Source organism: Nomascus leucogenys, chromosome 18 (assembly GCF_006542625.1).
Source record: "Nomascus leucogenys isolate Asia chromosome 18, Asia_NLE_v1, whole genome shotgun sequence".
In the NCBI taxonomy this organism is placed as follows: Eukaryota; Metazoa; Chordata; class Mammalia; order Primates; family Hylobatidae; genus Nomascus; species Nomascus leucogenys.
Window position 1 is genome coordinate 79757571 of NC_044398.1, and position 20539 is coordinate 79778109.

The 20539-nt window shown below is 44.1% G+C and overlaps 1 protein-coding gene across 1 annotated transcript in view; it reads left to right on the plus strand.

The window, feature by feature from the left end:
* The first annotated feature begins 9845 nt into the window (after nucleotides 1-9845).
* NAIP (NLR family apoptosis inhibitory protein) overlaps nucleotides 9846-20539 on the plus strand; it is a 49765-nt gene continuing 39071 nt past the window's right edge. The window contains 3 exon segments of the mRNA XM_004091238.3: nucleotides 9846-9916; nucleotides 18820-19390; nucleotides 20364-20463. Coding sequence (XP_004091286.2) covers nucleotides 18823-19390; nucleotides 20364-20463 — 668 coding nt within the window. The 5' untranslated portion in view covers nucleotides 9846-9916; nucleotides 18820-18822.

The window sequence follows — 20539 nt, forward strand, 5'->3', positions numbered from 1 at the left end:
CAGGCGCAAGTGATCCTCCCAATTCAGCTTCTCAAGTAGCTAGACTATGTGTGTGCACCACTACGCCTGGCTGAATTTTTTTTTTTTTTTTTTTTTTTTAAGAGATGTACTCTTGCCGTGCTGTCCAGGCTCGTGTCAACTCCTGGCCTCAAACGATCCTCTCTCCTAGGCCTCCCAAAGTGCTGGGATTACAGACTTTAGCCACTGTGCCCAGGCTAGTTCAAGTTTTAAGCATTAAGAATTGACTCTTTGGAGGACTAGGGATCTTTTAAGGATCTCTACAGTCAGTGACTCTAAATGTAGTGTTTGGACCAGTAAGTAGCATTAGCATCACCCAAGAAGTCATTAGAAATGCAAATTCTTGGCCAGCGCGGTACCTCCCGCCTATAATCCCAGCACTTTGGGAGGCTGAGGTGGGTAGATCACGAGGTCAAGAGTTCGAGACCAGCTTGACCAACATGGTGAAACCCTGTCTCTACTAAAAATACAAAAATTAGCCGGGCGTGGTGGAGGGCACCTGTAATCCCAGCTACTCAGGAGGCTGAGGCAGGAGAATCGCTTGAATCCAGGAGGCGGAGGTTGCAGTGAGCCGAGATCGCACCACTGCACTGCAGCCTGGGCAACAGAGTGAGACTCCATCTCAAAAAAAAAAAAAAAAAAAGCAATTCTTGAGCCCCATCACAGGCCTGTTGAATCAGAAACTCTGAGGGTGGGTCTAGCCATCTGATTTAACAAATCCTCCAGGTGGTTACAATAAATGTTGAAGTGTGAGAGCTACTGCCTGTAATCCCATTTAGAGAGGTACATAGGTAACTTAAAAACAGGTCTTGATAAAAGAATTCTACTAAACTTAAAAAACAAATTTGGGTAACTTTATAAAAAAACAAATCTCGGCAGGGCACAGTGGCTTAGGCCTGTAATTCCAGCACTTTGGGAGGCTGAGGCGGGCAGATCACGAGGTCAGGATATCGAGACCATCCTGGCTAACACGGTGAAACCCTGTCTCTACTAAAAATACAAAAAATTAGCCGGGCGTGGTGGCAGGCGCCTGTAGTCCCAGCTACTCGGGAGGCTGATGCGGGAGAATGGCGTGAACCCGGGAGGTGGAGCTTGCAGTGAGCTGAGATCGCGCCACTGCACTCCAGCCTGGGCGACAGAGCAAGACTCCGTCTCAAAAAAAAAAACCAAACCTCAAACATGGAATTATTTTTTCACTTCTTTTGTTTTGTTTTTTTTTTTTTGAGACAGAGTCTCGCTCTGTCACCCAGGCTGGAGTGTGGTGGCACCATCTCGGCTCACTGCAATTTCTGCTTCCCGGGTTCACGCCATTCTGCTGCTTCAGCCTCCCGAGTAGCTGGGACTACAGGCACCCGCCACCATGCCCGGCTAATTTTTTTTGTATTTTTAGTAGAGACGGGGTTTCACCTTGTTAGCCAGGATGGTCTCGGTCTCCTGACCTCGTGATCCACCCGCCTCGGCCTCCCAAAGTGCTGGGATTACAGGCATGAGCCACTGCGCCCAACCTTTTTCACTTCTCTTAATGCTCTGTAAACATTAATGTATTTATATATGTACTTAGAATTTTAAAAAATCAATTTTATTGAGTTATAATTAACATACAATAAACATGCTCCCATCTTGAGTAATTCCATGCCTTTTGACAAGTGTTCTGTACCCATGCCACGACCACCACAATCGAGAGAGAACATCTTCATCACTCCAGAAGGGCTCCTTTGCAGTCAGTACCCACTAGGAGTTCCAGCCACCAGTGACATTGATCTGTTTTCTGTCACTGTAGATGAGATTTGTCTGTTATATACAATTTTTAAAAATTAAATGATATGTATGGCTTCTTTTGCTTAGCATAATGTTTTTCAGCTTATTCATTTGTTGCATATATCAATACTTTGCTTCTTTTTACTGCCTGTACTTCATTTATGGATACGTTGTTTATCCATGTGTTTATCCCCAATGGACATTGGGTTGTTTCTGATTTTTTGGTTATTATTATGAATAAAGTTGCTATGAACGTTATTGTATAAATCTTTGTGTGTTCATGTGTTTTCATTTTTCTTGAGTAAATATGTAGGAATGGAATTGCTACATTGCATGGCAAGAGTATACTTAGCTTTCCGTGACACCAGTGAACTGTTTTTCCGAAGACATCGTATTAATACCATTTTACATTTTCACAACTAATGTATGAGCTCGCAGTTGCTCCACATTCTCAACTAACAGTTGATATTGTACAATACAAATACTAACTTTTAGAATATCTTCACAACTTTAGAGTAGATAGTGATTTCTTAGGACACAAAAACTATCAATCATAACAAAAATTAAAATTGGACTCCATCAAAATTAAAAACTTCTTTTTGAAAGACACCATTAAGAAAATGAAAAGATGGTTAACACACTGAGAGAATATATGTGCAATGTAAATATCTAACAAAGGACTAGTATGCAAAATATATAAGAATTCTTATAATTAAGTAATAAAAAGGAAAACACGCAATTTTAAAATGGGTCAAGGATTTAATTACGGCCAAGTGCAGTGGCTCACACCTGTAATCTCAGCACTTTGGGAGGCCGAGGTGGGTGGATCACGAGGTCAGGAGTTCGAGACCAGCCTGGCTAACATGGTGAAACCCCGTCTCTACTAAAAATACAAAAATTAGCTGGGCGTGGTGGCGGGCGCCTGTAATCCCAGCTACTCGGGAGGCTGAGGCAGGGGGAATCGCCTGAACCCAGGAGGCGGAGGTTGCAGTGAGCTGAGATTGTGCCGCTGCACTCCAACCTGGGCGACAAAGCGAGACTCTGTCTTTAAAAAAAAAAAAAAAAGAATTTAATTACCTTACTAAAGAAGATACGTGAATGACCAATAAGCCATTAAATTAAAACCTCAGTGAGTATACACATATGCCGTGAAGTAGCTAAACTTTAAAACACTGCCCTATGTGTGTGTACTTTTTAGCTAAAAATGTGTTTGAAAACAGTATTTTAAAACTCAAAACTCCAAATCCTCTCTTCAAATTAGGTAGTAGTGTCACTGGAAGTAAAAGAGAAGTTACTTTAACTGCTAAAGAGTAGCCACTAAAAATCTACAACAAACATCATGTTTAATGCTCAAACTTTAGAAGAATTTATACCAAAAGTCAAGAATAAGATAGGATATCTATCTTCATTATTAAGCAACATTATATTAGAGGACCTAATCAATGCAACAAGGCAATAAATAATGTAAAAGACAAAACTGTCATAATCAGATAATACAAACATCTAAGAAAATTCAGGGGGATTTACAATCATACATTAAACAGGCCAGAAGGAGTCCTATACATCATCAATGAATATTGAGAATAAAAAATAGTTTTAAAACCCCTCCAATTTATAAGGGCAACAAAATGTACAAGGTGCTAAAATAAATATAACGTGTATTTGGGTATAAATACAGCAACATAATGAAAAGGTTTATTGGGGAAAAAATTACAGGGAGAAGGGTCAACGTGAAGAGGTTCCCCTGCCATTTGGACTTCTGGAAAAAGACCTGCTGGTCTAGGCACAGCTGGATGCACCATGGAAAGTGGTTCCAACAAACACTTGACACTGTAACAATTGTGCATGTTGATACAAAAAGAGGGAGCCAATGAATACCTGGTCGATTATTTAACGTTTGCTTCTCTGTTGAAGAAATGGCCTTGTTGGACTACAGCTTAGCTATGGTTCACATACTAATGCTGCTGATAACAGCTAGAAGCCTTACTAACTCAGAAATTTGCTAAACCACCAAAAAAAGGAAATGAACCTTCTAGGACATCTGGATTGCCTTTTCTTAAAAATCTCTAGTCTTGGACAGATGCTGTGGTTCACGCCTGTAATCCCAGCATTTGGGGAGGCTGAAGTGGGCGGATGACGAGGTCAAGAGATCGAGACCATCCTGGTCAACAGGGTGAAACCCCGTCCCTACTGAAAATTCAAAAATTAGCTGGGCGAGGTGGCATGTGCCTGTAGTCCCAGCTGCTGGGGAGGCTGAGGCAGGAGAATCACTTGAACCCGGGAGGCGGGGGTTGCAGTGAGCTGAGATCATGCCATTGCACTCCAGCCCGGCAACAGAGAAAGACTCAGTCTCAAAAAAAAAAAAATCTAATCTCTATGGCAGCTCAACATCAGGTAAAAGTACAGACTAGCCAGATCACTGGTTAACCTTAACCCCTACGTGCTTGAGTTTCCTTATCTGTAATACAGAGATATAGCAATAGCTGATTTGGACTGTTAAAGGAATTAAGTGGACACATGTAAAATGCTTAGAATTGTGCCTGGCAAGTAGTAGGCTGCAATATTGTGATATAAAAAATATCTATATTTAATCTTCATCCAGTTCCTGGCACAGATCTCCAGAAACCCTTGTTTTTGGAGTGACAGGGGTGATAGAAACATCTTTTATTAGAACACTTGGTCTTGGTTCCTGACACAAGAGCTTCTAAGACCTTTGGAATCTCCAAGTGATAAGAGTGTATGACAATGAGCTAACTGGTGGCTGGGATCCTTTAGACAACTTCAGGATGGGGGCTATCCCCTGAAAGACTAAGGCATGATTAGAGGTCTGGGATTTGCAGCCCCACCCCTTGACCTCCAGAGAGGGTAAAAGGGCTGGAGATTGACGAACCACCAACTGCCAGTGATTTAACCAATCATGCCTAAGTGATAGCACCTCCATTAAAAAATAAACCACAGGTTTGGAGAGCTTTTGGTTTGGTTAACCCCAACCACATACCAAGAAGGTGATGCACCTCAAACTGCATGAAGACAAAAGGTCCTGTGCTCACCTGGGACCCTTCTGGACCTTGCCCTGTGTACCTCTTCAACTGCCTGTTCATCTGTATCCTTTATGATAAAGCAGTAAACATAAGTAAAGTTTCTGAGTTCTGTGAGCCATTATAAGAAATGATTGAACCTGAGATTTTCCTGTCAGAAGCCCCTCACTCTCACAAGGGAGAGAGCTGTTCTCCTTTTTCTTTTGCCTGTTAAACCTCCGCTCCTAAACCCACTCCTCGTGTGTATCCGTGTCCTTAACCTTGTTGGTGCGAGACGATGAACCCCGGGTATTGATCCCAGACAACAATGCCACTTCATATTGGGGACTTCGTCTGGGATTCCGAGGTGCATTCATTGGAAAGGTGAGTAGAGGGGCGGACCTCAACTCTGTCCTTTGATTTCGAGGCTCTTGGCCTCCACTTTAGAATCAAACCAAACCAAATACTGGGTTCCTTTCTGCTTCTGTGAATGGGAAAACTCTGCCTTCACCAATTAGCCATTTAAAAATGATGAGTGTGGCTGCCAGCCTTATAAGTCTTGGGGGACAGGCTTGCTGGGGAGAACATGGAGAACCCCCCAATACCCACGGGCTGCTGGGCATATTGGCCATGTTTGAACCAGTTTCCTTTCACGGAGGACCAAGCTGTCGTGTGGGGCTGGAAGAGGTCCTGGAGCAACTGAGGATTTCTGGCTGGGGCTACCTCCTGGTGCCATCCGAAGGCTTCTGGACTGACCCCAGCCTCCCACCACCCTAAGGGGTGTCGGCAACAGGACCTCTGACTTTCCTATCATAATTCCCTCATTTCCTATCCACGACCACCATGTCTCCTATCCTCTCTATGCAGTACTGGGGGAGTTTTATAGTTCAGGGAAGTAATCTTGTTAGGCAAGAACAAAGAATGCTGTAGTAACCGGGGATATAGCACAGGCGCATGCTGTTGTGATTTTCTAGGAGCAGAGGGTCTCCTCCCCCACCACAGTGAGCGTCACTCTCTGCCCTTGCTCTGGAAAGCACATGGCATGTCAAGGTCACTCTGCCCTTTGTCATAGTAAGATTAGGGTGGGGCGACTAACCTTCCCCGCGTGCTATGTAAACGTCACACCTGTTCAACCTGTGGGCTCTGAGCAAATCAGACACCACCTCCTCAGGCCTGCCTATAAAATCTGGTGCAGTCCACCGCAGGCCGGATTTTCCTTTCGGAAGCCCCTCACAAGGGAGAGATCTGTTCTCGTTTTTCTTTCTTTTGCATATTAAACCTCTGCTCCTACACTCCCCCAACCCCCAAGAAAGAAATTATCGAACCTGAGGGGGTTGCAGATACCCATGCTTTGTAGTGAACTCGGACAGAAGTGTGGGTACCCTGAGGTCCTAATAGTTGTGGCTGGCATCCGAAGTAGGGGGCAGTCTTGGGGGCTGAGCCCCTAACCTGTGGGGTCTGCACTAACTCTGGTTAGTTAGCATCAGAATTGAGTAAAATTGTAGGACACTCAGCTGCTGTCTGTGGAGAATTAGAGAATTGGTTGGTGGAAAACCCATATATTTGATGTCAGAATGTGAGTAGGGAAATGGTTTTTCCTTTATAAGCTCTATGTAAATTTTAGTTAATGTTTTTGGTAATAAATACACAATATTACTGATTCTTAAAAGTATAAACCCAGGAAAATTAAGAAAACAAGAATGTCAAGCCCCACCCCTTGACCTCCAGAGAGGGTAAAAGGGCTGGAGATTGACGAACCACCAACTGCCAGTGATTTAACCAATCATGCCTAAGTGATAGCACCTCCATTAAAAAATAAACCACAGGTTTGGAGAGCTTTTGGTTTGGTTAACCCCAACCACAATCCAAGAAGGTGATGCACCTCAAACTGCATGAAGACGAAAGGTCCTGTGCTCACCTGGGACCCTTCTGGACCTTGCCCTGTGTACCTCTTCAACTGCCTGTTCATCTGTATCCTTTATGATAAAGCAGTAAATATAAGTAAAGTTTCTGAGTTCTGTGAGCCATTATAAGAAATGATCGAACCTGGGATTTTCCTTTCGGAAGCCCCTCTCTCTCACAAGGGAGAGAGCTGTTCTCCTTTTTCTTTTGCCTGTTAAACCTCCGCTCCTAAACGCACTCCTCGTATGTATCCGTGTCCTTAACCTTGTTGGTGAGAGATGACGAACCTGGGTGACCCCAGACAACAATGCCACTTCATATTGGGGACTTCGTCTGGGATTCCGAGGTGCATTCATTGGAAAGGTGAGTAGAGGGGCGGACCTCAACTCTGTCCTTTGATTTTGAGGACATGGCATGTCAAGGTCACTCTGCCCTTTGTCAAAGTAAGATTAGGGTGGGGCGACCAACCTTCCCCGCGTGCTATGTAAACGTCACACCTGTTCAAACCAACCTGTGGGCTCTGCGCAAATCAGACGCCACCTCCTCAGGCGGATCTTACCTTTAAGCGGATTTTACCTCAGGCGGATTTTACCTTTAAGCAATCAACAGAGCTTAAAGGTAAAAAAATAAAAATAAAACAGAAATGGGACCAGTAGCACATAGAAAATTTTAACACATTCTTGGAAAGTAGAAACTATATGGACTAGTAGTCAGGAAGGAAGCAGCCCACGGAAACCGCTTCCTGAATATGGAGTGTCCTATGAGAGACTATCTGCCCTATGGAGAAGCTTGGAGTAACTGCGGACACAGGATGCCAGATAGGAAGGAGGGCTGGAGTGACATGAAGGGCTGAAAATTGAGGGACTAATTGGAAGCCCATGCATGGGACAGTCAGCTCTCTCTACCCCATGATCAGAATATTTGACACACAAGTGTTTACCCTGGGGCAAAAAATTACAGGAGTCTTCCCTGCTCCCCCCAAAATTGAACACATTGCTTTCTCTTAGCTGACCTAGAGAACCAGTTTGGGTACTGCCACCCCAAAACTAAGAATCCTTTTAAGAAATGGTGATTTTGTGTCCAAGGAATGTTCCAAGTAAGTTTTCGGCTGCTAGCTTTGTCTTTACAAGTAACAGGCCAGGCCCAGTGGCTCATGCCTGTAACTCCAGCATTTTGGGGGACTCAAGTGGGCAAATGGCTTGAGGTCAGGAGTTCGAGACCAGCTTGGGCAACATGGCGAAACCCTGTCTCCACTAGAAATACAAAAATTAGCTAGGCGTGGTGGTGCACGCCTGTAGTCCCAGCTACTTGTGGGGCTGAGATGAGAGGATCACTTGAGCCTGGGAGGTTGAGGCTGCAGTGAACCGAGATTGTGCCACTGCACTCCAGTCTGGATGACAAAGTGAGACCCTATCTCCAAAAACAAAACAAAAAAATACCAAGTAACTTGAAATCATTTTCTGAGATCTTTCTCTGACCTTCTGACGTTAGGGTGATTCTTGTTCTTCATAGAGTGAAAGGCCCGGGTTCAAGTCCCACTCCTGTGGCTCCTGATTTTTTAACGATTATTTTGACCAATGTGTTTTTAAATGACCTAATTCTTAAACAGGAGTTGAAAACCCAGGATCACTACACATTTGAGGAAAATTGATAATATGAAGAGTAAACACCAAGGTAAGTGGTAGAAACCTTTGAGGAAACATAATTCAGGAAACAGGAACTTAAACATTAGTATCGTACAACAGATTCAGGAAGATGGCACTGGTTAAAAAAATTGACACTATGAAAATAAGGAGCAGAGAAAAGAAAGAGCTGTGGGAAATTACAATTGCTGAAATTTTAAACTAGATTGGAGAGCTGGAATATAAAGGAGAGGACAGCTGGGTGCGGTGGCTCACACCTGTCATCCCAGCATTTTGGGAGGCTGAGGCTGATCACTTGAGCCCAAGAGTTTGAGACCAGCCTGGGCAACATGGTGAGACCCCCATCCCTACATAAAATAAAATAAAAAATTAGCTGTGCATGGTAGCACACGTCTGTAGTCCAATAACTTGGGAGGCTGAGGTGGGAAGATCATTTGAGTCCAGGAGGTGGTGGCTGCAGTGAGCTGTGATTGTGCCATTGCACTCCAGGCTGGATGACAGAGCAAGACCCTTAGAAAGTAGGAAAAGAATATATGGAAAAAAAAAAACAAGTGATCAATTAATTTCTCACCTGAATAGTGGGAATACCAAGAGAGTAAAAAGAGAGTAACAGACAGTAGGAAGTTCTCAAAGAAATAATAGAAGGTAATTCCCCAGGCTTGATGGGAGACCCAAGAGCTCAGATTGAAAAGGCCCATTGAATACCCAGCCCAATGAATGTAGAGAGATCTACACTTAGGAGAAAAGATCCGGCTGGGCGCGGTGGCTCACGCTTGTAATCCCAGCACTTTGGGAGGCCAAGGCGGGTGGATCACGAGTTCAGGAGATCGAGACCACGGTGAAACCCCGTCTCTACTAAAAAATACAAAAAATTAGCTGGGTGTGGTGGCTGGTGCCTGTAGTCCCAGCTACTCGGAGAGGCTGAGGCAGGAGAATGGCGTGAACCCGGGAGGTGGAGCTTGCAGTGAGCCGAGATTGCGCCACTGCACTCCAGCCTGGGCGACAGAGCGAGACTCCGTCTCAAAAAAAAGAAAAAAAAAAAAAAAAAAGATCCTAAAAGCTACCAGAAAGATAGAAATTGTTACTATAACAGAAATAAGACACTAGCACCTTAACTATTAACCAATCTTAACAAACTAGAATAAAGGCCGGGTGTGGTCGTTCATGACTATTATCCTAGCACTTTGGGAGGTTGAGATGGGAGGATCGCTTCAGCCTGGGAGTTTGAGGCTGCAATGAGCTAGGATCGTGCCACTGCATTCCAGCCTGGGTGACAGGGTGAGACACTGTCTCAAAAACAACAGAAACAAAAAAACTAGAATGAAATACTTCTGGTGTGAGACTTTGTAGGTTTCATTACTCCTTTTGGGTCCTGATTAAATCCTGTTGACTCAAGACCTTAGAGCATTTACTGGTAAAGTCTCTGACTGCGCAATTTGTTTTGCGTTTTAGTTCCTTAAATATTTTCTCACTGCTTCCTACTAAAGGGTGGACAGAGCATTTGTACTTCAGCCACATACATTCCTTCCACTGGCCAGCATTCTCCTCTATCAGACTAGAACTGTGGATAAACCTCAGGTAAGTAAATTACTATCTCTGGCAAAGGTGCGTTTCTTCCACACCTAAACCTATGGCCCCTTCTTTGTCTTGCTATTGTTTCTCTCTTTGGAGGCAGGATGGTATGGAGGAAAGAGGACAGACACTGGAGTCACACAGACTTGGGTTTAAATCCTAGCTCCATGGCACAGTTGCCTCAATGGCACTCTTAGCATTGTAGTCAAAGAATATTAGACCTGGAAAGGGCCTTGGAAATTACTTCTCCTCCCCCAGAAACAGCCTCCAGACTGGCATGATTGACCACCAAACTTTGTTGTGTCAGACAGGATCGATGTCTGCTGGTCTGCTGCAACTCTGTACTCATTTATCTCTGGGGAGGCCTGAAGCCTCGGTGCTGTTCCTTGGCCAAACCTAAATGAAATGTACTAGCCAGTGATTAATAGAGTCCTGTGCTGGGGTGGGAGACAGACCAGGGAGCACCCTGTTTCTTGTTTCTTTCTTTCTTTTTGGAGATGACATCTCATTGGCTTTGAACTTCTGGGCTCAAGTGATCCTCCCACTTCAGCCTCCCAAGTAGCTGGGATTACAGGTGCATGCCACAGCCCCAGCTTGACTATACCAGCTTGTTTCTGGTTTTGAGCCCTGGTATGCAAGCTAGTGTTGGCTACCTGATCAGAGGAGTATAAAAGAGCCTCAGATGAGGTTACAGTTCTCCTGAGACCAAGGTATCTTGCATGTATCATCTAGCTGGTTCATTGCTTAAAGATGAAGCACATCTTCCACATCCTCTGTGGCTGCAAAAGGACCCTAGGAAATGGGCATGGTGTTTCACTTGCCTTTTGGTTTGTTGGTTTTTTTTTTTTTTTTTGTATCTATCCTTTACCTTTATTAAAGCTTTATGTGAGGATACTATGCGGAGTCTTCTAAGTCTTTTCAATGATCCAAACCTGTGTAATTGATGAAGAGGGTACTGTGAATAGGATCATTATTTTTTTTTGTTTTTGAGACAGGGTCTCACTCTGTCACCCAAGTTGAGTGCAGTGTCTCGATCACGGCTCACTATAGCCTCAACCTCCTGGGCTCAAGAGATCCTCCCACCTCAGCCTCCTGAGTAGCTGGGTCTACAGGCGCACACCACCATGGCTGCCTAACTTCTAAAAAAATTATTTTGTAGAGCTGGAGTCTTACCATGTTGCCCAGGCTGGTCTCGAACTCCTGGGCTCAAGTGATTTGCCTGCCTTGGCCTCCCAAAGTGGTGGGATTACAGGCGTCAGCAACTGCTCCTGGCCCCAGGTTTTGTTTTGTTTTGTTTTTTTTCGAGACGGGGTCTCACACTGTTGCCCAGGCTGTAGTGCAGTGGCACTGAAGCCTGAAACCTCCGCCTCCTGGGTTCAAACAATTCTTGTGCCTCAGCCACCCGAGTAGCTGGGATTACAGGCATGCAGCACCACACCCGGCTGATTTTTTTGTATTTTTAGTAGAGATGGGGTTTCGCCATGTTGGCCAGGCTGGTCTTGAACTCCTGAACTCAAGTGATCCACCCGTCCCAGCCTCCCAAAGTTCTGCGATTACAGGTGTGAGCCACTGCGCCTGGCCCCCCAGTTTTTTACTTTATAATTTAAATGATAGCTAAGGCTTTGTTTGGGAGAAAGATGAAAAGTGGGGAAAGATTTAGAGCCACTGGTGCCAGGCTGGTTGCTGGAGAATCCCTGTTTGAATTTGTTGAAGTGCTACAACTCTCAATGGGAAGAAAGGGATGACAATGGAACTTGAAGGTGGTTGATGCAGAGCAAGAGGAAATCGCTAAATAGATTTAAAAAGAAATCCACACACAGAGGAAGTCAACCAAGAATACAGTTCCCTGGCTGGTTAGGCTGCTTCGGCAAAAATGAAAGTAACTAAAAAAGAGCCCTGCATTGCCAAGTGCACCACGTTCCTTCTGTAAAGGGAAGGAACATGATGCCAAAGGGGAGTTGGGCAGATATTTCTTCTCATGGGAATGTGACCCTTATCTGGTAGATAATCACCAAAGAAACTACAGTGGGAGGGCATCAAGAGACAACGGAAACAGGGAACTACACAAGAGTGAAGTTGCCTGTGGACTGACAGAGCTTCCTGCAGAACCACTGCTGGGCTTGATATACATGAATGACAAAGGAGCTCTTTTCCTTGTATTAGGTACTGTCAAATGTACCTTCAAATGAAAGGGTGTGCTTGGTCTTAATTAGCTGAATTCGTTGAAGATCGTCAATTAGCTGCAGCTTTTGCCGCAATGTGGTTAGCTGGGCAAATTCCAATGCTGCATAAATGTGGGAGTACATAAAACATATCTTGTAAAGGGGAACTGCCCAATTCCACCCATAATTGTTAGATGAAATACTCCCTAGAGGTTACTGAAATGTTGAGGATGCAAGCAAGCACATTTGAACTGGTTCTATGATGAAACTAAGGTATCCCTTAGTTTTATGTCTTTGACTTAAGTGATGACTGATGTTGTGATAAGAGGGCCTCCACCTTCGTAGACTTTTTGTGTGACCCTACTACTGGGGGAGCAGGATGAAGTGAGAGGCTGTTGAAGACTCACTAGCTCCTTTGCTCCAAATTGTGCTGAATGATTAACATCATTGAAAAGAAAGGAGGCCGGGTGTCATGGCTCACACCTGTAATCCCAGCATTTTGAGAGGCTGAGGCAAGAGGATCACTTAAGCCCAGGAATCTGAGGCTGCAGTCAACTCGAATCATGCCACTGCCCTTGTACTACAGCCTTGGCAACAGAGTGAGCCCTTGTCTCTTATAAAAAAAAAAAAAAAAAGGAAAGGAAGGGCTGGGCATGGTGGCTCACTCCTGTAATCCCAGCACACTGGGAGGCTGAGGCGGGTGGATCACCTGAGGTCAGGAGTTTGAGACCAGCCTGGCCAACATGGTGAAACCCTGTCTGTACTAAAAATAAAAAAATTAGCCGGGCATGGTGGCACCTGCCTGTAATCCCAGCTACTCAGGAGGCTGAGGCAGGAGAATTGCTTGAACCTGGGAAGCAGAGGATGCAGTGAGTCAAAATTATGCTACTGCACTCCAGCCTGGGTGGCAGAGCAAGACTCCATCTCACTTTGTTGCCCAGGCTGGTTTCAAATTCCTGGGCTCAAGCAATCCTCCCACCTTAGCCTCCCAAAGTGCTGGGATTACAGGTGTGAGCCACTGTGCCCAGCCAAGACTTCTAATGTATCCTAGTCTTGATGAATTAAACAAATAAACCTTTAGGATGATGCGAAAGCAGAATCTACAGTCACTTTAAAGCAGTGTGATGTAAAGAAAAGGGCGGCAGTCTCTTGGTGCTATGGGACCTAAGGACATTTACATTGGTGTGGGTAAAATGCCCGGAGTGGTGAAAAACTTTATTGTCATCGTTGGACCATGGTGCATAATGTATTGTTATACCTGCTAATAAAAATTAAATGGCAATTAACTTAATTAGTTTAATATGACAATGCAACTGTAAGTTTAAGAGTGAAAAATGGGCCAGGTGTGGTGGCTCAGGCCTGTAATCCCAGCACTTTAGGAGGCTGAGGTGGGAGGATCACTTGAGCCCAGGGGTTTGAGACCAACCTGGGCAACATAGGGAGACCCCCCCCAACACCCCTGTCTCTATAAAAAATGGTGGTGTGCTCCTGTAGTACTAGCTGCTTGGGAAGCTGAGGTGGGAGGATCGCTTCAGCCCGTGAGGTTGAGGCTGCAATGGATGGTGATCAAGCCACTGCACTCCAGCCTAGGTGACAGAGCAAGACCCTGTCTTAAGAAAAAAAAAGTGAAAAATGTCCATATAAAAACCTGCACACTAATGTGCACAGCGGTATTATTTATAATAGCCAAAGTGTAAACAAGCCACATATCCATCAACTGGATTGAGGAAAAAAATATGGTATATATGACAATCAAATGTAGTATATCCACATAATGAAACATTATTTGACAATGAAAAGGAATATGAAGTACTAAAACAATACAACATGGATGAATTTGGCTTCCTTTTTTTGTTGTTCTTTTTATTTTATTTTTTAAACACCTCCACCAACATGATCATTTTGCTAAGTGAAAGCAACCAGTCACAAAGGACCATGCATTGTATGATTCAATGTATATGAAATGTCCCTAGTAGGCAAATCTATAAAGAAAGTAACATAGTAGTTGCCTAGGGCTAGGAGGGTAACAGGGGAAATGGAAAGCAACTGCTAATGGGCGCAGCGTTTCTTTCTGGGGGGATGAAAATGTTCCAAAATTGATTGTGGTGGTGATTGCGTGTGTTTATGAATATGCTGAAATCTATTGAACTGTACATTTTATTTACTCTTTTTAGAGACAGAGCCTCACTCTGTTGCCCAGGCTGGAGTATAGTACTGCAATCATAGCTCCCTGCAGCTTCGTACTCCTGGGCTCAAGAGACCCTTCCACCTCAGCCTCCCGAGTAGTTAGGACTGCAGGCACATGCCACCATGCCCAGCTAAGTTTTCATTTTCTTTTAAAAAAAAATTTTTTTAGGCCGGGCGCGGTGGCTCAAGCCTGTAGTGCCAGCACTTTGGGAGGCCGAGGCGGGCGGATCATGAGGTCAGGTGATCGAGACCATCTTGGCTAACACGGTGAAACCCCGTCTCTACTAAAAATACAAAAAATTAGCCGGACGTGTTGGCGGGCGCCTGTAGTCCCAGCTACTTGGGAGGCTGAGGCAGGAGAATGGCGTGAACCCGGGAGGCAGAGCTTGCAGTGAGCCGAGATTATGCCACTGCACTCCAGCCTGGGGGACAGAGCAAGACTCCGTCTCAAAAAAAAAAACAAAAAAAAAAAAAGAAAAAAAAAATTTTTTTAGAGACAGGGTCTAGCTATGTTGCCCAGGCTGATCTCAACTCCTGGCCTCAAGCAATCCTCCCGCCTTGGCCTCCAAAGCACTGGGGTTATAGGTATGAGTCACCACACCCTGAGTTGTTCATTTTAAATGGGTGAATTTTATGATGTGTGAATTATATTTCTTTCTCTTTTTTTGAGATGGAATTTCACCCTTGTCGCCTAGGCTGGAGTACAGTGGTGCAACCTTGGTTCACTGCAACCTCCTGCCTCAGCCTCCCGAGTAGCTGAGATTATAGGCATGCGCCACCACTCCCAGCTATTTTTTTTGTATTATTAGTAGAGATGGGGTTTCACCATGTTGGCCAGGCTAGTCTCTAACTCCTGGCCTCAGCCTCCCAAAGTGCTGGGATTATAGGTGTGAGCCACCATGGCCGGCCCCAAGTAGCTGGGACTACAAGCGTGTGCCACCACGCCTGGCTAATTTCTTTTTTTGTATTTTTAGTAGAGACGGTTTCGCCATGTTGGCCAGGCTGGTCTCAAGCTCCTGACGTCAGGTGATCCACCCATCTTGGCCTCCCAAAGTGCTGAGATTACAGGCATGAGCCACTGCTCCTGGTGAATTATATTTCAATATAATTGCATAATTGTTATCATCTCTCCCTGATATATTATTGGAATGGATGTGACATCTGAATGGGGATGCCTTTGAGGAAAGAGATTTCATGAAATGTACAGTGAGTGGCATAATTGTGGCTCACTGTAACCTTGAATTCTTTAGCTCAAGTGATCCTTCTGCCTTTGCTCCCCGAGTAGCTGGGACTACAGGCATGTGCCACCACATCTGGCTAATTTTTAAAATTTTTTGTAGAGACAAGGATCTCACTAAGTTGCCTAAACTGACCTCAAACTCCAAGCCACAAACAATCCTCCCACCTTGGCCTCCCAAAATGCCGGAATTACAGGTGTGAGCCTCCACACCTGGCCACTTACTTTCTTTTTGATTCCTATTTCAGAAGAAAATCATAATCAATTTGCATTTGTGTGGAAAGGCCACCAATGCACATTTAAGGTGCTCCCATAGGACATTTAAATTATCTTGCTTATTGCTACAACCTAATGAGGAACAACTTAGATTTGATTGCACTGGAAAATACTATATCTTTTTTTTGTTTATTTGAGATGGAGTCTCACTCTGTCACCCAGGCTGGAGTGCAATGGCGAGATCTTGGCTCACTGCAACCTCCGCCTCCTAGGTTCAAGTGATTCTCCTGCCTCAGCCTCCCAAAGTGCTGGGATTACAGGCATGAGCCACTGTGCCCGGCTAATACTGTATCTTACTATATTGATGATAATAATGTTAATCTCTCAATCCAAATATCCAGCTAAGACTGAATTGGAAGTGCTTGTTAATCATATAAAAACCAGGGAGGGGATGATTAACTGGCTAAAATGCAAGGCTTAGCATAAATGGTAAAATTCTTAGAAATTACTTGGGCTAGGCTGGGTGTGGTGGCTCACATCTATAATCCTGGTGTGGGAGCTGAGATCGCGCCACTGCACTTCAGCCTGGGTGACAAGGACAAGAGTGGGAGGCCAAGGCAGGCGGATCACTTGAGGTCAGGAGTTGGAGACCAGCCTGGCCAACATGGCAAAACCCTGTCTCTACTAAAAATACAGAAATTAGCCGCGATTGGCACGTGCCTGTAATCCCAGCTACTCAGGAGGCTGAGGCAGGAGAATTGTTTGAACCCAGGAGGTGGAGGTTGCAGTGAGCCGAGGCCACGCCACTGCACTCCAGCCTGGGTGGCAGAGTGAGACTGTCTAAAAAAAAAAAAAAAAGAGGAATTATTTGGGCTAGAGCCACTAGAAACATTCTCAAACAACCAAAATTAAGTTGCTAGCTTTAAGACAGAGGAAAAAGGCACAAAAATTGGTTCAATTTCTTGGTTCCTGGAGAAATCACATACCATGTTTGGGAATTTTATCAACCCTTATTCTCGAAGTTAAGATGGAATGGGGAGCTAATTTATATGGGGCTTTGAAAAATGAACAAATGGCAGGCTCTTTGGGAACTTCGAAGAGATTCCTCTGGGGCCGTAGCACCTCAGTGTTCAAATGATGTTAGCATTGTCGGCAACCAACTCACGCCTATGGAGCTTCTTACCAAAGCCCATGACTGCCCCTCAGGGATGGTCATGGGGATTTGAGACTAGAAAGTTACCTGAGGCTTCTGGCAGGTATATGTCCTTTGAAAAACAGTCATTGGCCTGTTACTGAGCTGTTTTTTTTGTTTTTGTTTTTGTTTTTTTGAGACAGAGTCTTGCTCTGTCGCCCAGGCTGGAGTACAGTGGCGCGATCTCGGCTCACTGCAAGCTCCATCTCCCGGGTTCATGCCATTCTCCTGCCTCAGCCTCCTGAATAGCTGGGACTACAGGCGCCAGATACCAGGCCTGGCTAATTTTTTTTTGTAGTTTTAGTAGAGATGGGGTTTCACCTTGTTAGCCAGGATGGTCTCGATCTCCTGACCTTGTGATCTGCCCGCCTCGGCCTCCCAAAGTGCTGGGATTACAGGCGTGAGCCACCGCGCCCGGCCGGCCTGCTACTGAGCTTTAATTGACTGCTTCTATAATGGAAGGACATAAAATTATTTTGAGATCTGGAAACCCAGGACAGAGAACATTCTGGGGGAGAACCAGATCCCTGACAATATGAAGGACTTCATGTCACCATTCTCCAGAGCAATTTGGTGACATATATAAAAATCTTGAAAAATATACATATTATTTGACTCAAATTCTCTTGAAACTTTGTGAGGAAAAAATAATGACTGGAAAAACATTTTTTTGTTATAGGATACTCAATTATCCTATAACATTTGTTTATAAAGAGAAAAATGGCAACAGCATGAATGTCTTACATGAGGAGATTCATGAAGCCATTAAGGAGTAACTTGCAGATATGTATTTATTAATGTGACTTTTTATATATATGTCTATATATAAAGAGAGAGTATATATGTATAGAAAGGTTATTTATATATATATATATATATATACACACACACATATATATATACACACACACACACACATATATATATATATACACACACACATATATATAAAGAGACACATATAGAGAGATGGGATCTTGCTATGTTGCCCAGGCTGGTCAAACTCCTAGCCTTAAGAAATCCTTCCACCTTGGCCTCCCAAAGCACTGGGATTACAGGCATGAGCCATCTCCCCTGGCTGTAATTTTTAGTTAAGAGGAAAATAGTTTATAAAATAAAACGTTTGACACCCATAACCATAATTATAGTGGGGCATCTGCAGCTTTGGCACAGAGCACCGAGACTTTTTTTTTTTTGATACGGAGCCTGGCTCTGTCGCCCAGGCTGGAGTGCAGTGGTGCGATCTCGGTTCACTGCAAGCTCTGCCTCCCGGGTTCACGCCATTCTCCTGCCTCAGCCTCCCGAGTAGCTGGGACTACAGGCGCCCGCCACGGCGCCCGGCTAATTTTTTGTATTTTTAGTAGAGACAGAGTTTCACTGTGTTAGCCAGGATGTTCTCGATCTCCTGACCTCATGATCCACCCGCCTCGGCCTCCCAAAGTGCTGGGATTACAGGCGTGAGCCACCGCGCCCGGCCAGAGCACCCAGACTTAAAACATGAACACAAAATAATGATTTTTTAAAACTGAGTAATTTGATCAAATTGTTGCTGCCAGGCTATACAATTTTGTCTACGTTTTTCTTTAATATAAATGTTAAGTATATGCTCATGTTACCACATTGTGTCCATAACTAATATCTGGAAAGCTTCATGAATGGAGGCAGATTGGTGTCTGTCTTGTTGGTTGCTAGATCCCCAGTGCCCAGCACTGTACTTGATATATAGTAGGTGCTTAGTAAATATTTGTCAATTAAGTAGATGAATACTGATGTTTCATAATTTTCCAACAACTTATCTTTTGTGTGGAAATTCCAGGCATTCTTTTAATTCCTGGTTTCTTCAGAAACAGTGGGAAATGCTCTTCTAAGAAAAATCTTACTATAAGGGATCAACCTGTTTTATTTCCCTTTTCAGAAAATGGCCACCCAGCAGAAAGCCTCTGACGAGAGAATCTCCCAGTTTGATCATGATTTGCTGCCAGAGCTGTCTGCTCTTCTGGGCCTAGATGCAGTTCAGTTCGTAAAGGAAATAGAAGAAGAGGAGCAGAAGGAGCGAGCAAAAATGCGGAAAGGCTACAACTCTCAAATGCGCAGTGAAGCAAAAAGGTTAAAGACTTTTGTGACTTATGAGCCGTACAGCTCATGGATACCGCAGGAGATGGCGGCCGCTGGGTTTTACTTCACTGGGGTAAAATCTGGGGTTCAGTGCTTCTGCTGTAGCCTAATCCTCTTTGGTGCCAGCCTCAGTAGACTCCCCATAGAAGACCACAAGAGGTTTCATCCAGATTGTGGGTTCCTTTTGAACAAGGATGTTGGTAACATTGCCAAGTATGACATCAGGGTGAAGAATCTGAAGAGCAGGCTGAGAGGAGGTAAAATGAGGTACCAAGAAGAGGAGGCTAGACTTGCATCCTTCAGGAACTGGCCATTTTATGTCCAAGGGATATCCCCTTGTGTGCTCTCAGAGGCCGGCTTTGTCTTTACAGGTACCTTGAAATTACTCTCTGAAGTGTTTCTCTGGCGTTTTAAGTTTAGGTTTCATTTTTCAATTGCTTTTCCAATATTTTGCTAAACTTTCTTCACTGGTTAAATGTGTTATATTAGGTATAAGGTCTAGTTTATTAAAATTCAACATCAATATTTTTATTTTTGCTTCATTTTATATTTAGTACAGCCTGTGTTAATTTGCCAAATATATATAAAATAAGAAAGTTACTTCTCCTTAAACTTGGACCTTAGAAAATACTGGCTGTATTCTTAAGGCCTTGAAAAGATTAAATAACTCATGCGGTCATCCTGATCCCAGTCTCCTCACCCATCCTCCTTCTACTGCTCTTACATGGTCTTTCTTTGATTCTTGTCATTGCTGCAGTATTGGAGGGTTTTGTTTGTTTGTCCTAGCCCCGCCATAGGGGTTATGATATATAAATGAGAATTCTAACAATAACAACGATCATTTACTGAGTAGTGTACCTACTTTATGCTAGGCATAGAGTGAGTACTAATTCTTATCCAATGAATTTACCCCTTTCTCTCCCATTTCGCAGCTGAGTTCATGGAGGCTCAGAGACTTTAAGAAACATGCCTATGTTTCTACTGAAATGTCATGGCAAGGCTAAAACGTAGGTTTTCTAATTGCACATTACTCCAGCTGGTCCTGCTGTTAGTCAGCTTCCCTATCACTTTGACCCTGAGAGCTCAAAGAGCAACATACCAGCTCTGGGGGGCAGCTGGGGCAGGCTATTGAGTTACACAGCTTAGGGCTCTGTACCTGGAGCACAGCCGTGGTGGAGGGGCCCATTTTGGGTGGTGGGATTGAGGATGGAGACTCAGGCCAATGAGATCGGGAGTGCACAGGCACACTGGAGCATGTCTTGCTCCTGAACAAAACAATCAATTCTGTGTACATACCCCCTGGTGCCACTGCCAGGCAATCTAAATATTTTCCTTCATATACAGGTAAACAGGACACGGTACAGTGTTTTTCCTGTGGTGGATGTTTAGGAAATTGGGAAGAAGGAGATGATCCTTGGAAGGAACATGCCAAATGGTTCCCCAAGTAGGTAGATAATTTTTGCTTAAATTTGTCTTTCTTTTTTTTATCTTTAATATAGAATTTTTATTTTTTTATTATT